This window comes from Dendrobates tinctorius, unplaced genomic scaffold (genome assembly GCF_039654945.1).
Source record: "Dendrobates tinctorius isolate UK_male_01 unplaced genomic scaffold, ASM3965494v1 ptg000151l, whole genome shotgun sequence".
Classification (NCBI taxonomy): domain Eukaryota; kingdom Metazoa; phylum Chordata; class Amphibia; order Anura; family Dendrobatidae; genus Dendrobates; species Dendrobates tinctorius.
The window spans coordinates 6,385,368-6,403,677 of record NW_027361818.1 but is presented as its reverse complement, the minus strand read 5'-3'; the positions used below and the strand labels follow the sequence as shown (position 1 = coordinate 6,403,677).

Here is an 18,310-nt window from a genome sequence, read left to right as displayed (position 1 = left end):
ATTGCAGACAGTCCAGAATTTGTCAGCAATTTCCATCCACTTTTCAGTGGTCGGCAGGGGCAGAAATTCTGGACAAGAACGTTCCACAAAGCCCGGAAGGTGTCCGCAACAATTCCCGACAAGGTGGAAATTCCAATCCGGTACTGAAAGTGGAGTGAAGAGAGGGTCTCTCCAGTCGCAAGGAATCTGAGAAACAGACAAAGAAAGAAAATTTTAATATTGCTTTATATGGTTATTTGAAAACACAAAAGAAAACAAAAATTTAGTACATTGCCGACCCAGAAATTTGCATGCTATGGAATAGTACATGGCAGAACAAAGAAAATTATGCAGGCATTGTTTTGTAAACATTATTACATACCGTAAAGTGACCAGGAGCCGTTCCTCAGGAAGAATCACACGACGGAGCTGCGTGTCCTGTCTCAGGATGGATTGTTCAACACGAGCAAGTTAATCCCTGAAGCTTTGTTGGGACATCCGTGTTTAATCAGTAAATTTCTCCGGGTTTGCCTGTAGCTCGCTGTAGAGGGTGTGGTACACTCCACAGCTCTCACGGAGTTCAACAATCGGATGTATCCACATACGCCGCCGCTGCCGTCTTCGCTGGTTTCTCTCTCTCCCTCTGTTGATGGCAAGCAACTGCATAAGCCTGAGCCATCCTGACGTCCAGCTCCAAGTTGAAGTGAAAACTCTTCCAGCGCAGATCCATGTTGTCCAGAGAAAAAGCAAGCAAATGTGAAGAATTCAGCTGTACACAGGGTCTATATAAAGAATTACCATTACACACGCCCCCTGATGTCCCATTGGTGTTGTCTGTTGCAATAATTTTTCTAGAATTTTCCTACTTTGAAATAAAGCAAACGCATGAAAAACGCTGCGTTTCTTTGACTTAACGCGCACGATGAGGCGACAAAAAAAGCAGTGTTTACAAGCGTTTGTATGCGTTTTTGTCATGCGTTTGATGTGCACAAGAAACACAGCGCAAAAAAACGCTAGTGTGAAACTAGCCTAAGATAGGGACAGTTAGGCTAGAGACCCCAATCCATATCATTGCCATTGATAAGTTACCGTTGGCAAAAAATGTTGTTAAATTTGTCTCTGAAGAGTTTCTCCTCAAGGTGGGTTCCTTGCATCAGGAACGAATTTTATGTTATGTTCTGGATAATCTTCCAGCGGTACTGGTGTTGGGATTTCCCTGGTTACAATTGCCAATTGCATAATCCTGTAATTGACTGGGAATCTCAGGATATTGTGAAATGGGGTCCTAATTGTTCAAATGGTTGTCTTTCCGCTGTGCTGATGACGTCTGTTAATCAAGAGCGTATTCCGGAGTACCTGAAAGATTTTGAGGACGTGTTTTCCGAAAAAGAGGCTGAGGTATTGCCACTCCATCGCCCCTATGATTGTGCTATTAATCTTATTCCGGGTGCTAAATTGCCCAAGGTCTGTTTCTACAATCTTTCCGGCCCAGAACGTACTGCTATGAAAAATTATATCTCTAAAAGTTTACGCAAAGGTCACATCTGTCTCTCCTCTGGCCGCTGGATTCTTTTTTGTTAAAAAGAAAGATGGTGGTTTACGCCCCTGCCTCGATTTTCAGGAACTAAATAAAATTACGCTGAGAAATACTTACCCTCTCCCACTTATTCCAGATCTTTAAAACCATTATCTGGGGCTTAGTGGTTTTCCAAGTTGGATCTCAGTAGAGAGTATAATATTATCTGTATTTGGGAGGGGGATGAGTGGAAAATGGCGGTTCTCACCTCTGAGGGTTTGTTTGAAAATTTGGTTATAACCTTTGGTCGCACTAACACGCCTGCAGTTTTTCAAAATTTCATTAATGATGTATTTTCTGACTTCATTGGGTGCTTTATGGCAGTACCCGCATTGGAATAGTAACCCACTCCGTTGAATTAAGGTAAATTAACCCTCAACGGTTCTAATCGAATATATCACTGAGCTTTGGATTAAACATTGGAACAGTGCCACAATTGTACCCAATTTTATACTTTAAGGACCCTGGTCTTGCTCTCCTTTTTCTGTGCAATATTCTGCTTATATGATCAGCACTTTATATTGTGAAAATCAAGGTAACTTAATTTCCTTTGTCCATATTGTTTTAGTTGAATATACCATTTAGCATTAGAACAGAGTGTAGAGACATGACTTTCTAAGTGTACTGGAACCAGCGCAAAATTGTATTTATTTTGAGATTGGGTATTAGTTTGACCTTCTCCTCTGCCTGCCATCCCGAGATCAACGGTCAGACGGAGAGGACCAATCAGTCACTAGAACAGATTTTGCGGTGTCTTGCGACATCCCAGCAGGATGATTGGTGTAACTCGTTGCCAGTGGCTGAGTTTGCGTTTAATAATCGAGTTAATCAGTCCACTGGCACCTCTCCATTTTTCTGTAACTATGGTTTTCACCCCCATTTTGGTGAGTTTTCCTGATTGGATTCATGGTGTCCAGGGGCTGACTCGGCAGTTCAACGGTTGGGGGAGGTTTGGAGGGAGGTCCAGAAGAACATTGGGGTGGCTCAGAGCAAACAGAAAGTTTGCTGATAAGTGATGATCTGTAGAACCTAAATTTCTGGTAGGAGATAAAGTGTGGCTGTCAACCAAGAGCATATATCTCAAAATTCCCTTCGTTAAGCTGGGTCCCAAGTTTATTGGACCTTATGAGATCATTGAGGTTGTCAATCCAGTTGCCTTTCATTTACGTTTACCTCCGTCGCTTCGTATCCCCAATGTGTTCCACAGGTTTCTTCTTAAATCGATTGTACCTTCCTCAGCTGAGTCTATACCCCCCCACCTCCTGTTTCTGTGGATGGACAAACTGAGTATGAAATTGAACGTATTGTCGACACTCGGATGGTTCGTGGTTAGCTTCAGTACTTAGTACGTTGGAGGGGTTACGGTCCTGAGGATCAATCTTGGGTTCCGGCGCAATCAGTCAATGCTGATCGGTTGATTTGGGCTTTTCATGCACATTATCCTGGGAAACCTGGGGGTCCGGTGGCCCCCCTTGAGAGGATGGTACTGTCATGATCCAGACTGGGTTTTGGTCTTGTCTATCCTTTCCCGGTCTGGTCATGTCAGGGGTTAACTTTCTTTGCCTCGTTCCTGTGTCAGGCCAGCTATATCTCTGTGCTGCATCTTGCAGTCAGTGTCAGTTATATTTCTTACCTATGGTGAGTGTAGCTGGCTCTGGAGAACCCCTGGTTTGTCCTGCTGCATTTTGCTGACTTTGCTTGTGTCTGTGTACTCTGTCCCTGCCCGTCCTGTCTCTGTGTGCCCCTGTGTCTTTTGGATTCCCTGGTACTTGATTTGGCTTTGGCTCTGACCTGATTCAGTGTCTTCCTTCTGATAACTCCTCTACTGACTGGCACTAACCTATTTGCAATCCCCTGAATCTGAGTTTGTAATTTCCCTTTGTACTTCGCTATTCTCTGGTATCGACCCGACTTGCTGACTATTCTGCTGCCACTTGGTGGTAGCCTCACTGCAGTTCTGTGGTTCTGCTCTGTGCAGGACATCTGTTCTACTCTGCTGCCATCTAGTGGAGTTTGCACTACTCTGCAACTACCTGCAGTGCTGCAGCGTGACACATAGAACATAAAGGATATCCATTAGCGTACCGCATCCCATTGTACTCACAGTCAGACCCATATTTTTCTCTAGGCACTGGAGTTGGGCAGACATGATGCATTAATTAGCATTTGCATCTTTAAGACTCAAATAAACCTCCGAATGCGCTAGCACTTTCGGGGTCAGTGGAACTCCACTCAGCTCCCAGCCCCGATATGCAGTGACAGGCTCATGTTTCTCATTGCTCATGTTGTAGCTCTGTGTTTTGACTCCAAGTCACATTATGAGATCACCAGTGGGGCCAAATTGTGCGACTCGGCTTTCTCAGTCATAAGTGCTCTGAGAAAAGAAGTGCACACCATTGTGAGCTTAAGCAATTCTGTTTAGTACCATGTGAGCAAGATTCTTATACCATTTACAGACAAATGTAGTTGCCATTGGAAGTTTCCATCAGCTGCCCTCTTCTCACACACGTTATGAGATTTTGTTAGCTATTATGTCTTTCTCAGTATACTACCAATGACATAGTTTTCGCAAAACATTGCATATGAGATAGAAAAATATTAGATCAAGTATTACATTTTAAAGGGATTGTCTTGTCTAAAAAAAGGCACTCATTGTGACTGCAGACTTTTGACGCCCCTCCGAGTACGCTTGGTGCACTGCGAGGATTTGCTGGTTTCTGAACCGAAACAGCGGTGATATATACAATATCCATACTCCCGGGCAGAGCCCGTATAGTGTGCACGACCTCGCTCCATACAAGTGCATTGAGCAATGCGTCCACTAGATGACCGCACTAACTTGACAGTCACACCCACTAGACGGCCACGCCCTTGCTCCATACACTTGTATGGAGCGAGGCCATGCTCACTAGAATAGACTCAGCACAGAGGGAGGACACAATCTGTGGGTCAGTGTAGTGAGTGAGGGCACAGTATCAGGATCAGTATAGAAGTTAAGGGCACTATATGGGGGCAACAGTGTAGAGACTGAGGGCATAGTATTGGGGGTCAGTATAGTGAGCTAGGCACAGTATTGGGGTTCAGTATATCAGTATAGAAAGTGAAGGCACACCATGGGGGGGCAGAATAGAGCGTGAGGCACTATATGGGGGACAGATTAGGTAGTGAGGGCACAGTAAGGGGGGTTCAGTAAAGAGGGTGAGGGCAAAGTTTTGGGGAGGTCAGTATAGAGTGAGGGTACAGTATGGGGGAGTTCAGAATAGAAAGTAAGAGCAAAATATGGGGGGTCAGTACAGAGAAGGAGGGCACAACTATGGTGGTGTCAGTATAGAGGATGAGGGCACAGTGGGGGAGCAGTGCAGAGAATGAGGGCATAGTATTGAAGGTCGGTATAGAGAGTGAGGGCACTATATGGAAATCAATATAAAGGATGAGGGCACAGTATTGGGCGTCAGTATAGAAAGTGAATTTACTGTACTGGGGTTACTATATTGCATAAGGGCACAATATGATTGGACAGTATGTAGTGTGAGTGCCCCAAATGTGGAGGCAGTATATAGTGTGAGGAAACAATATGGGGGACAGTAAATGGGAGGGACACAATGAGAGCACAGTATGGGGAGGCTTAGTGTGGCTACAGTGTATAGTAAGGAGAAGGGCACAATATTGACAAGGTGCAGCGTGGGCATAATAAGTTAATGAAGTATGGACAGGGTAGAATCCAAAATTTGTAAAGGAAGTTGATGTGGTTGGTTATAATTCATAAGGGGGCAAAATGGAGGTCATAATTCACGAGGGAGGACAACGTGGAGGCAATATTCTTTAGAAGAGAACATTGTGGAGGCTATGTACCTTGAGGGATAGTGTGTGGGTGATTTCTTGTGCAGCACAGTGAGGGGGTAATCATTTATTCAGGGGCACAGTATGGAGGATATTTTATTCACAGGGTATTATAATAACACTCTTATTTTTTAGGGCACTGTGTCAGACATGCTGCAGAAGAATAGAGAAGAGGGAAGTTTGCAGAGATGAGCTGTGGATGTGGAAAGCCATCATATTGTCAGGACCAGATGATTAAGAATGGATGAAAGCTGATTGAATCAGAAAAGATGTCGGCTTCAAGGTACTTGGATAAAAGGTACAAACACAATGGGCAATCATGATTTTTAAATGACTGCGGGTGGTTCTGTTTATGTATTCCAGTACTGATAACTGTTCTGGTGATGTATAAATGTACTGATGATGGTTCTGGTTCTGTTTTCATCTACTGATGGTGGTTCTAGTGATGTATTCATGTACTGATGGTGGTTCTGGTGCTGTATTCCTGTCAAATGTTGTCAGATCAACAAGTATTTCATTAAGGCCAACAAACACTTTAGACAGCTGTTAACGATGTTTTGACCGATTGGCTAGCAGTTATGCCGCCAAACTCTCCCATACACAGAAGCGCTCGATATGCTGAACAATTCTATGCTCTCTGCTAGAGCCACTGTCGGGCATCTTTTGAAGTGGCTTATCTATTGGAGAAAAAAAGGATCTATATTTTAATACATATCCATCCGGATCCTTATCTCTTCTGATAATCATCTGTCTAGAGTCTCCATTGGCATTAGACTCTTAGTAAAACCCATCAATATGGGCTAATTCAGCTGATGTTATCCAATGTGTATTTGAAGAGTTGGTGGGCCGGGCTGGGGGGTGGTCCCTCTGTATACCGCGCAGTGACGTACAGACACAAGATAGAGGTAAGTTTCGGGTGCAACAGGTCCAAGTTTATTTTCCACCGTCCGACTGACAGCCCTCACAGCACACCGCAATATCTTTCTCACGGCCCTCCGTGTCCAGGACCGCTTCACACACCGTACTTTACACCAGGGACGTATTTATACGTACCGCCCCTTTTTCACTCTGTGACGATCTGGTCAGCTCAGTCACTGTGGCAGCCTTAGGCCCGTACACCATCAACATTTTACTGGTCAGTTTCGTCGTTCCAAATACGGTGTCCTTCACCGCGTGCCTCGTCTATACTGCGGTTCTTCCTGTCAGGACCACCCCCCTGATGTTCTCTCTCCTCAGTCCCCCTAGTTTGGTTTTCCTCACAGTGCACAAACTGTCGTAGTCCTCCTGTCACTGGAGCTCCCCCTGGTGACTGGAACTTTCTGGAACCCCCCTGTCAAATTTATATCATTCCCAGTTCCCTGTAACTCCGCCCCCATGACCAATGGTTTCCTAAGCCTAAGCTGATGTCAAGTCCTTTGCTCACACTCCTCCCTGCCCTCTAATGGTCAACCCAAGGTACTGCATGTCCACTACACTTTCCCAGCTGTTTCCCCACTGTAGTAACTGACAGCTGTCTAAACTGTGCAAACCTTCCTTTCTCTATTCTGACAAGTCAGTCCGTCAGGTCACCTTCCCTACACTCCCCCTTCCTTTGTCTACTGTCGTCCTCGACAATCGTAATCCCTGCCTTCGTCGTTCTGAAGCTTCACCTACACTCTGTTGTCGGACCAGTTGTTGGGCCAAACCCACTACCCGTGGGGGCCGAACCATACTGGGAGCACCATGCTCTGAGCAGTCTACTGCACCTCACCAGCGCGCACGCCACATGACAACGTCTTTCAAATTGGGCTAGGTACACCCATATTCTCTCTATGGCGTGTACCTTCCCCTACTCTCCCCTTCTGTCATCTTCCACTCTCCGGTACGCCATGATCGAGGCCTCACACCTACCAGATCATTGCCGGTGTCCATCTTTCTCCTTCAGGGGTGTCCGTGGTGTCGGGGACCTGACCTAGGACGGCTGTCTTTCTCACGTCTTCCATCTCTTGTACCTTTCTTTCAGTTACATGTCATAGTCGGCATCTCAGACCTTCTCCACACATAGACCCCTTTCGGATCTCACACTCCCCTTTCGTCACACAGACATTCCCTTACCCGGACCTGTTGCATTTTTCTTGTGCATATTATACAACAAAACAACTTTATAATATCACAAATACCCCATTTTTTATATATATATTTTTTTGCCTCAACTACTATCCAATGGGTATAAGCACTTTTATTCTGACATACTAGAAGAGGCGTGATAATTTTAAGCTCCAAATTCAATGTATACGCCAAATATAGCACTATTGAATAAGTGATATAACTACACTTTTGGTCAGTTTTAGATGATTTTTTGTATGTTCTGAAGCAGTGTCTAGTAGGGTTTGATGGTAGAAGTGACGTGATCACATATGGTTGAGGTCAAGTATAAAGCTCTGATGTCCTATTGCGGTCAAACACGTTTCTTATTAGATTTTTCCTTACATTCAAGTGAGGTCGAAACAATATGATGAAACATTTGGGTAAAAATATACAAACAACTATGGCCCAACTGGAGGAAAGGATGGCGAAGATCTCCATGGCCACTGTGTACTTCCCACGGGAGCTGAGAGTTGCTGGGATGAAGGAAATCCAGACACAAAGGAAGGCCAACATGCTAAATGTAATATACTTGGCCTCATTGAAGCTGTCAGGAAGTCTTCTTGCCAAGAAGGCCACGATGAAGCTGACAGTGGCGAGAAGACCCAAATACCCCAACATAACCCAAAATGCAAAAGGTGACCCTTCATTACAGTTAAAAATGATACTGCTAGAAGGAGTCTGGGTGTCATACTCAGGAAATGGAGGAGAGTAGAAAAGCCAAGTCACACAGACAGATATCTGGATGAGAACACAAATCACAATAACAGAGTAGGACAACTTTCCCCCAGTCCATCGTCGTAATCTAGTCCCAGGCTTGGTGGCCTTGAAAGCAATAACAACTGTTATAGTTTTGGCCAAGACACAAGAAATGCAGAGAGTAAAAGCCAAGCCAAATGCCACCTGACGTAACAGGCACTTCTCAGGATGTGGATATCCAATGAAAGCTAATGAGCTAAGGAAGCAGAAAAATAAGGCCATGAGGAGAAGACAGCTAAGGGACCAGTTATTGGCTCGGACGATCGGTGTGGTGTTGTAATGAATAAAGATTCTCAAAGCTCCAATGGGGATGAGAGAGGATACAATAGACAGCGCTGCCAAGCTGATACCCATAGCTTCATCATAGGAGAGAAATTCAATGGTTCTTCGTAAGCACAAGTCCTGATGGGTATTGGGCCAAGTATTCCAAGAGCATTTTTGACACTTCACAGCATCTAGAGAAGAACATGGGGTCAAATTGTTTGTAAATTCCACATGTAAGATACATGATAGCTTATGGCTGTATTTATGGTACCTGTGACATTTGCAATCTCTCCTTTTGGGCACTGGACGCACTTGGAGCAGCACGTGGGCTTTCCTGGAATTGTTACCTTTCGGGTTCCTAAAGGACAACTTGGACTGCATATTGATTGAGGAGTCTAAATATAAGAATTCACCAAATGGGTATTTACACATTGAAAGCTGGAGAACAATATTTTAAAGACTCATAAAGGAGAGCTTGACATTTCATATTCAAGTTTTCTGCTAAAGCATGTAGGTGGTGGAAGTGTAACATAAAAACAGAACAGGCAGGTGCCTAGAACTCCATTTAAGAGGGGGGAAGCAAATTTATGAACTAAGGCTGGTTTCACACTTGCGTTTTTTCTCCTATCTTTTACATGGGTGCGCATAAGTGCGCACACACATGCGTATGTACGCGTTTGTATGCGCATGCGTTTTTTTGTAGTGTGCGCTCGGGCGCACAAAATGCATCCTGTTGCATTTTTTGTGCGTCCGACTTGCCCCCCAAAAACGCATGCGCACGCAATGCGTTTTTTTTTACAGCAAAACACCCATTATAGTCTATGGGTGCGCATACGTATGCGCAAAAAAAGCATGTGGTTTTTTTTTTAAAAAATGCACCAAAACCCGCAAAAAAAGCTCACAAACACATGATGCGTTTTTTTCATGCGTTTGTGTGCGCAAAAAACGCACCGCAAAAAAACGCAACTGTGAAAGTAGCCTAAAGTAACTTTAAAATTGGCCACACAATTCAGATAACTGTCCGCCTAACAACTTTGGAGAATATATATATATATATATATATATATATATATATACACATACATACACACGGTGGGTACGGAAAGTATTCAGACTCTTTTAAATTTTTCACTCTTTCTTTCATTGCAGCCATTTGGTAAATTCAAAATAGTTCATTTTTTTCTCATTAATGTACACTCTGCACCCCATCTTGACTGCTTTAAACCTGGTAATGTAGGAATTTTTGCAAATTTATAAAAAAAGAAAAACTGAAATATCACATGGTCATAAGTATTCAGATTCTTTTCTCACCCACTCATATGTAAGTCACATGCTGTCCATTTCCTTGTGATCCTCCTTGAGATGGTTCTACTCCTTCATTGGAGTCCAGCTGTGTTTAATTAAACTGATAGGACTTGATTTGTAAAGGCACACACCTGTCTACATAAGGCTTCACAGCTCACAGTGCATGTCAGACCAATTGAGAATCATGAGGTCAAAGGAACTGGCCAAGGAGCTCAGAGACAGAATGGTGGCAAGGCACAGATCTGGTCAAAGTTACAAAAGAATTTCTGGAATACTCAAGGTTCATAAGAGCACAGTGGCTTCCATAATCCTTAAATGGAAGAAGTTTGGGACCACCAAAAGTCTTCCTAGACCTAGCCGTCCAGCCAAACTGAGCAATCGTGGGAGGAGAGACTTGGTGAGAGAGGTAAAGAAGAACCCCAAGATCACTGTGCCTGAGCTCCAAAGATGCAGTAGAGAGCTGGGAGAAAGTTCCACAAAGTCAACTATCACTGCAGCCCTCCACCTGTCAGGCCTTTATGGCAGAGTGGCTCGACGGAAGTCTCTCCTCAGTGCCAGACATATAAAAGCCCGCATAGAAAATGAGAAATATGATACTCTGGTCTGATGAGACGAAGATAGACCTTTTTGGTGATAATTCTAAGTGCTATGTGTGGAGAAAACCAGGCACTGCTCGTCACCTGCCCAATACAATCCCAACAGTGAAACATGGTGGTGGCAGCATCATACTATGGGGTGTTTTTCAGCTGCAGAGACAGGATGACTGGTTGCCATTGAAGGAAATATGAATGTGGCCAAGTACAGAGATATCCTGAATGAAAACCTCTTCCAGAGTGCTCTGGACCTCAAACTTGGCCGAAGGTTCACCTTCCAACAAGACAATGACCCTAAGCACACAGCTAAAAAAACAAAGGTGTGGCTTCAGAACAACTCTGTGACCATTCTTGATGGACCCAGCCAGAGCCCTGACCTAAACCCAATTGATCATCTCTGGAGCGACCAGAAAATGGCTGTCCACCAACGATCACCATCCAACCTGACGGAACTGGAGAGGATCTGCACGGAAGAATGGAAGAGGATCCCCAAATCCAGGTGTAAAAACTTATATCATTACCAAGAAGACTCATGGCTGTACTAGCTCAAAAGGGTAATTCTACTCAATACTGAGCAAAGGGTCTGAATACTTATGACAATGTGATATTTCAGTTTCTTTTTTAATAAATTTGCAAAAATTTCTACATTTGTATTTTTTCAGTCAAGATGGGGTGCAGAGTGTACATTAATGAGAAAAAAATGAACTGTTTTGAATTTACCAAATGCTGCAATGAAAGAATTAGTGAAAAATTAAAAGGGGTCTGAATACTTTCCGTACCCACTGTATATATTCAGTGCATTGCGAAAGTATTCAGCCCCCTGGAACTTTTCAACCTTTTCCCACATATCATGCTTCAAACATAAAGATATCAAATGTAAATTTTTGGTGAAGAATCAACAACCAGTGGGACACAATTGTGAAGTTGAATGAAATTTATTGATTTTAAATGTTTGTGGAAATTCAAAAACTGAAAAGTGGGGCGTGCAATATTACTCGGCCCCTAATACTTTGCTGCGCCTCCTTTTGCTGCGATTACAGCTGCAAGTCGCTTGGGGTATGTCTCTATCAGTTTTGTACATCGACAGACTGAAATTCTTGCCCATTGTTCCTTGGCAAACAGCTCGAGCTCAGTGAGGTTTGATGGAGATCGTTTGTGAACAGCAGTTTTCAGCTCTTTACACAGATTCTCGATTGGATTCAGGTCTGGACTGTGACTTGGCCATTCTAACACCTGGATATGTTTATTTGTGAACCATTCCATTGTAGATTTTGCTTTATGTTTGGGATCATTGTCTTGTTGGAAAACAAATCTCTGTCCCATACTCAGGTCTTTTGCAGACTTCAACAGGTTTTCTTCAAGAATGGTCCTGTATTTGGCTCCATCCATCTTCCCATCAATTTTAAACCATCTCCCCTGTCCCTGCTGAAGAAAAGAAGGCCCAAACCATGATGATGCCACCATCATGTTTGACAGTGGGGATGGTGTGTTCAGGTTGATGAGCTGTGTTGCCTTTACGCCAAACATATTATTTGGCATTGTTGCCAAAAAGTTCGATTTTGGTTTAATCTGACCAGAGCACCTTCTTCCACATGTTTGGTGTGTCTCCCAGGTGGCTTGTTGCAAACTTTAAACAACACTTTTTATGGATAGCTTTGAGAAATGGCTTTCTTCTTGCCACACTTCCATAAAGACAAGATTTGTGCAGTGTACGACTGATTGTTGTCCTGTGGACAGACTGTCCCACCTCGGCTGTAGATCTCTGCAGTTCATCCAGAGTGATCATGGGCCTCTTGGCTGCATCTCTGATCAGTCTTCTCCTTGTTTGAGATGAAAGTTTAGAGGGACGGCCAGGTCTTGGTAGATTTGCAGTGGTCTGATACTCCTTCCATTTCAATATGATCGCTTGCACAGTGCTCCTTAGGATGTTTAAAGTTTTGGAAATCATTTTGTATCCAAATTCGTCTTGAAACTTCTCCACAACAGTATCACAGACCTGCCTGTTGTGTTCCTTGGTCTTCATGATGCTCTCTGTGCTTCAAACAGAACCCTGAGACTATCACAGAGCAGGTGCATTTATACGGAGACTTGATTACACACAGGTGGATTATATTTATCATCATTAGTCATTTAGGACAATATTGGATCATTCAGAGATCCACAATGAACTTCTGGAGTGAGTTTGCTGCACTGAAAGTAAAGGGGCCGAATAATATTGCACGCCCCACTTTTCAGTTTTTGAATTTCCACAAAAATTTAAAATAACCAATAAATTTTGTTCCACTTCACAATTGTGCCCCACTTGTTGATTTTTCATCAAAAATGTACATTTGGTATCTTTATGTTTGAAGCATGATATGTGGGAAAAGGTTGAAAAGTTCCAGGGAGCCGAATACTATCGCAAGGCACTGTATGTATATATCTAAAAGCTGAAGAAGCCAGTAGAACTCTATTGCAACATTATGGCAAGATGGACACTTGATCCTGCATTGAAAACTGCACTTGTGGCTGGATTAAAGGGTGGAAGGAAATGTGGACTATGTGTTATAACTAAAAATTGTGGGGATTACTAGAGAAAAGGATGGGAGACAGAGGGCTATCACTGATCATCAGATACCTAGCTTTACAATAAAGATCAAAGGAAGTTAAAGGGGAACATTTTGAATTCCCCTAGAACAAGGACAACTTGTACAGCTGCTGAATAACCCCAAAAGGACAACAAAAAATCTCTGAAAGGAAAATATCACAACAATCTACTTCCCAAATCTCCCACATCCTCAATCCTTCTTCTTGCATTTGAGATTAAACCTGCTCAGAATATAATGTCCTACCTCAGTACTCCACATAATATCGGCATTGTTAATTTTCATTCGAATTCCTTCCGGCAATCTGGAATCATAACTTCCCACTATCTTCTGTTCCATGGAACCAGTGGAGCTCGGCTGCCAGTTTACAATGTCGTAGAGGGCGGGAGGATCCCCTTTATCATCAAAAAATATGCGAGTTTTGTCTTTAGTCTCAAAATCTACAGTCTTAATGTAATGAAGGAGCTGATGAAATACAAAGGATTAATACATTTATTTTCAAATTCATCAAATGTAACATTTTAAAGGCCTGAGATATCTTCTCTTCAAGGAAGTACCATAAAGAAGAGCTCATGCAAATGTTGTCTACTGCAAGGTCTCTCCATAAGGAGAGGATTACCCAACTTATTCTCCATCCTACTGAGTCAGAAGTCTCTGCTGGAGTCTCTAAAGCTTTCGCTTAACCTGGAGGCACAACTTGAAGCTCCTATACTCCAATGGAAAACATCTGAAAGCCCCCATATACATTAGACTAATGTTGTCTGAACCTGCTGATCACCTCCTGATGAAACTACAGAGGCGGTGAAACGCGCGTTGAGGCACGGTCAAATACCACATATTCTCTACATCATGGCCACAGGTAATTTACTGCTTATCCTATAGTGTTTTTGATTGAATGTGCCAGTTGATTATAACTGTTTCACCACCAATACTTCAGATATCTGTGCACATTCAGTTGTTATTGTGAGCGTATATATCAACCTATGATCATTTTTGCCAGCATTGATATTTGATTTTTATTGCTCCATGTTTACATGCTGATCTCTATGTTCATAGTGCCATTCAAGCATTTATTTTGGTTATGGTGGCCTGATGCTCTACTGTTCTGTCACTGTTTATATGTTCCAGGTGTGATAGGGAACCCAGGACCCCCTGCCTTTACTTCATTATTATTTTCTTTATTTCAGTATTTAAATGTAAAATATGCTTTTACCATGAATATTTAACAAAAGTCATATAGTTACACCCGGTCTCGGTTCTGGCCCTGCACCCAATTCTGGCGCTGCCCCCAGTTCTGCTCCCTCACCTGCTCCTGCTTTCCACACTGCCCCTGTACCTCAGCGAGGTCCCTGCCTGGATCCTCATGGTCTGTCAGTCTCTCATCCTGTTGTTGCTTCTACCTCCCCCACTTCCTTGTATGCTGCCAGTAGGCCTTCAGGGAGAGTGCTTAGGACGTGAGCGCGCTTCCCTCTGGTCTCTTAAAGGGACAGCACACATTTTTTGAAAATAGCAATTATCCAATGGCAGCACATGGATTACTATTTCTGGCCTCTCCTCCATAGGGAGAGTGACGGAGCAACGAGCATCTACTCTTGCTACATCCGGTTCAGTCACTATTCTGTCTGCGCTGCGTTAGCAATCCGTTTGCACTTGCTCATACTGTTTGTCTCCACAGAGTATCAGTGACCAGTGTTCAACTATCTCAGGCAACATCAGTATCCATCTATGCAAGTGCCATCCCGTTCCGCCAATTGCCATCCGAACCCGAGGACTACGTTAAGGTTACTGAAGCCAGCTCCTATCATCTACTCAGGACCTGACCTTCCTCACCACTGCCAGCTTCACCACGGATACCACCCGGTGTCTGCCGGTCAGTACCATCTGATCTGTTATATCTATTACCTGTTTGTCCTGCTGGGACAGCTGTTGTGAAGGGTTAATACTAAAATCAGAGTTGAAGTTTCGTTTTATCCATTCTCTGGAGGTTTTGTTTCTCCGTTTTTGTTGTTGTAAGATAAATTTTTATAATTGGCATGGGCTGTCATGAAACCAGACTGTTCCCATCTGTATAAGATAAGGGAGTCGGGGGTGTAAAACTCTGAAGAATATGCCATTATACTACTTTCTACTCTATTTAGGTACGGACATATATGTAGTTTCCGGTTTTCTTGCAATATTATTGGCTTACAAAGTCAAATGATGCTATTGGTACTTGAGAACCTTGCATAATTAAGCAAAAGATTATAAAAGATGTGACTAAAATAAAGGGGCTTAGTGATCTGCCTCGATCCTCCCGTACAGAGACCCTAGTCTCCGTGTGGTCATTTGAGTTGCTAGCAACACTGGAATAATTTGGAAATCACTGGATCAACCGTGAAGGGTTAATTTAGCCCTCCCAAAATAGCTACCTCGACACTGTCACGTGTCCGGAGTCTAACTGGAGGTAGCATCTGTGTCCCCCAGGTATTCCATTCTGGTCCTGTTCGAGGGACTTTACTACAGATACCTGGGGCTCACTCGTCACGCCACCATCGGAGCCCCCTGGACCATGGTCCCGAGGTTCCACTCTAAAAATAAAAAAACAATGTGAAATTCACCATCTGTGCCTCCAATTCCATTCGTTACAGATTGCTCCAGCCATGGAACCCGCTGGATCCCAGAGGCCTCCGACTGTGGAGCTTTGCCAAGAGGTGACCCGTTTAAGGGATCAACAGGACAAGATCACGACTTATCTTCACAGCTTGTCTACCCACATGGATTCCCTGCAGACCTCGACTGCACCTGACTCGTTTACCAGCACCCAGGTATCTGCCTGCACGGCAAGTAAAGGTCCTTGCCTGGCAGCACCCATCCGCTTCCACAGAGACCCCACTCAGTTTTGGGGTTTCATCAATCAGTGCACTCTGCACTTCGAAATCCTGGGGCATATGTTTGCTTTTGACCGAGCCATCGTGGGCTTCATGATGTCACATCTTGTTGGAGAGGTTCTCGCCTGGTTGAACCTTCTATGGGAGAGAGGGGACCCTCTGGTTAATAATCTTCAATCTTTCCTAGAAGCTTTTCGCAGGACCTTCGATGTACCTGGCCGTGCCACGTCGACAGCTTCAGCTTTGCTCCGTTTACGTCAAGGAACTCTCACGGTGGTTCAGTATGCTGTTCAGTTCCGTACTCTCTTGTCCGAGTTATCCTGGAACAACGAGTCCTTGGTGGCTACCTTCTGGGGGGGCCTAAAGGGAAGAATCAAGGATGAGCTGGTGGGAAGGGACAGGCCTACTACCTTGGATGATCTGATAACCTTGGCAACCAGGATTGACCTGCGTTTTCAGGAACGATCCAAGGAGCTCAAACAAGACAAAAGGCCCTACCACCTGGGTTCTAGTTCTCCTATTGGCTACCTCGCCTCCCTCCCCTGAGGTCATGGAGGTTAATAATAATAATAATAATAATAATAATAAATTTTATTTCTATAGCGCCGACATATTCCGCAGCACTTTACATTTCGGAGGGGATTTGTACAGACAATAGACATTACAGCATAACAATAATCACATAGATTATAACAAATACCAAGAGGAATGAGGGCCCTGCTCGCAAGCTTACAATCTATGAGGAAAAAAAAAGGGAGACACGAAAGGTGGGTGGTAACAGTTGCCCTAATTGTATTGACCAGCCATAATGTTAAGTGTGTATCAGTACAGACACAGAGGGCTAATGGATGCATAAAGAGGTTGATCAAGTTTGGCCAGCCGCCGACAGGAGGCATGTTGCAAAGAAGGAAGTTGCCTCTACTGTTGTAGTCCCGAGCACCTGATTCGTACCTGTCCAAAGAGGTCGGAAAACTCCAGTGCCTAGGTTCGGTAGGAGAGGCCACCCTAGGTAGACAACATTCCTCTCCCTCATTGCAAATCTCAGTCTCCGTGTCCTTCGAAGCAATAAAATTTTCTGACCTTTGTCTGCTGGATTCCGGAGCTGCCGGGAACTTTATCCAGCAGGCGCTTGTGGATCATTACCGCTTACCAGTCCAGCGTCTTCCTAACCCGTTGCGAGTGACCGCCATAGATGACAAGCCACTGACGAAGCCCGTCCATTTCCAGACCGAGCCTGTGGAACTCTGGGTAGGTCTAATGAACTCTGAAAGAATCCGTTTTTATGTGTACCCCGGTTTGCCTCACCCCTTGCTTTTAGGCTTACCATAGTTCCAGATGCACAAACTGATCCTTAACTGGAGAACAGGAGAAGTACTGCGCTGGGGTGATTACTGTGTGGACTGATGCTTTATCTGGGTCCTACCAGTTTCGTTTCCTGTCCATCCTGTTACCTTGCCAGGGTTACCTTCCTCTTACTGGTCTTTCTCGGATGTCTTTGGGAAAAAGGAGGCAGAGAGACTTCCTCCACATAGGTCGTATGACTGCCTGATTGATCTTGTTCCCGGAACATCTCCTCCCCGTGGGAGAGTTTATCCCCTTTTCCCAAGCAGAGACTCAAGCTATGTCGGACTACATCCAAGACAACCTGGCCAGAGGATTTATCCGAAAGTTATCTTCACCAGCAGGAGCAGGATTCTTCTTTGTGAAAAAGAAGGACGGATCCCTGCAGCCCTGTATCGACTAACAGGGCCTAAACCAGATCACGGTGAAAAACAGGTATCCATTACCTCTTATTTCAGAACTGTTTGATCGTCTCCGAGGGGCCAAGATCTTCACCAAATTGGATCTCAGAGGGGCCTACAACCTGATCCGAATACGAGAAGGAAACAAATGGAAAACAGTCTTCAACACCCGTGATGGCCACTACGAATACCCGGTATTGTCGTTTGGCCTAAGCAATGCACCCGCGGTTTTTCAGGAATTTGTCAATGACTTTTTCAGGGATCTGCTCTATACTTGTGTTGTTGTCTAGCTGGACGACATTCTGATCTTCTCGGCTGACTTAGCTTCGCACCGGAGACAAGTGTGTGGTGCCCCTGAGGCTTCAGTCGCCACAGAGGTACTGCACCTTCTCCTAAGGTGTAGTGCCCCACCATCCAGGTAAGGTGGGAACTCCTGACCACACTCCACACCTGCATTCCACACACAGGATAGTTCAGTGGGGCCACCTAACAGCTTCAGACTGGAGGTTAACAGAGCACCCCTCGTGGAACCCTGCTTTGTAACACGAGATGTGCTGGGAGGCGGGTGGAGTGAGATGATACAAAAGAGTGGGAAGAGTGAGAGTTGTTCGGAGTTGGTTAGAGGAGAGAGAAGAAAGAAGATGGATGTCTGAGGGACGTGCTGCAGCAGGTCCCA

The 18,310-nt window shown here is 44.3% G+C and overlaps 1 protein-coding gene across 1 annotated transcript; it reads right to left on the bottom strand.

Annotated features, from left to right (window-relative positions):
* Window positions 1-7,745: 7,745 nt before the first annotated feature.
* LOC141049898 (vomeronasal type-2 receptor 26-like) lies at window positions 7,746-13,660 on the bottom strand. The gene is made up of 4 exons (XM_073546737.1): window positions 13,583-13,660; window positions 13,272-13,490; window positions 8,814-8,937; window positions 7,746-8,733 (listed from the first exon to the last, which is right to left on the bottom strand). The coding sequence occupies exons 1-4, from the start codon at window positions 13,658-13,660 to the stop codon at window positions 7,802-7,804; spliced, it is 1,353 nt and encodes a 450-aa protein (XP_073402838.1). The 3' UTR covers window positions 7,746-7,801.
* Between the last annotated feature and the right edge of the window lie 4,650 nt (window positions 13,661-18,310).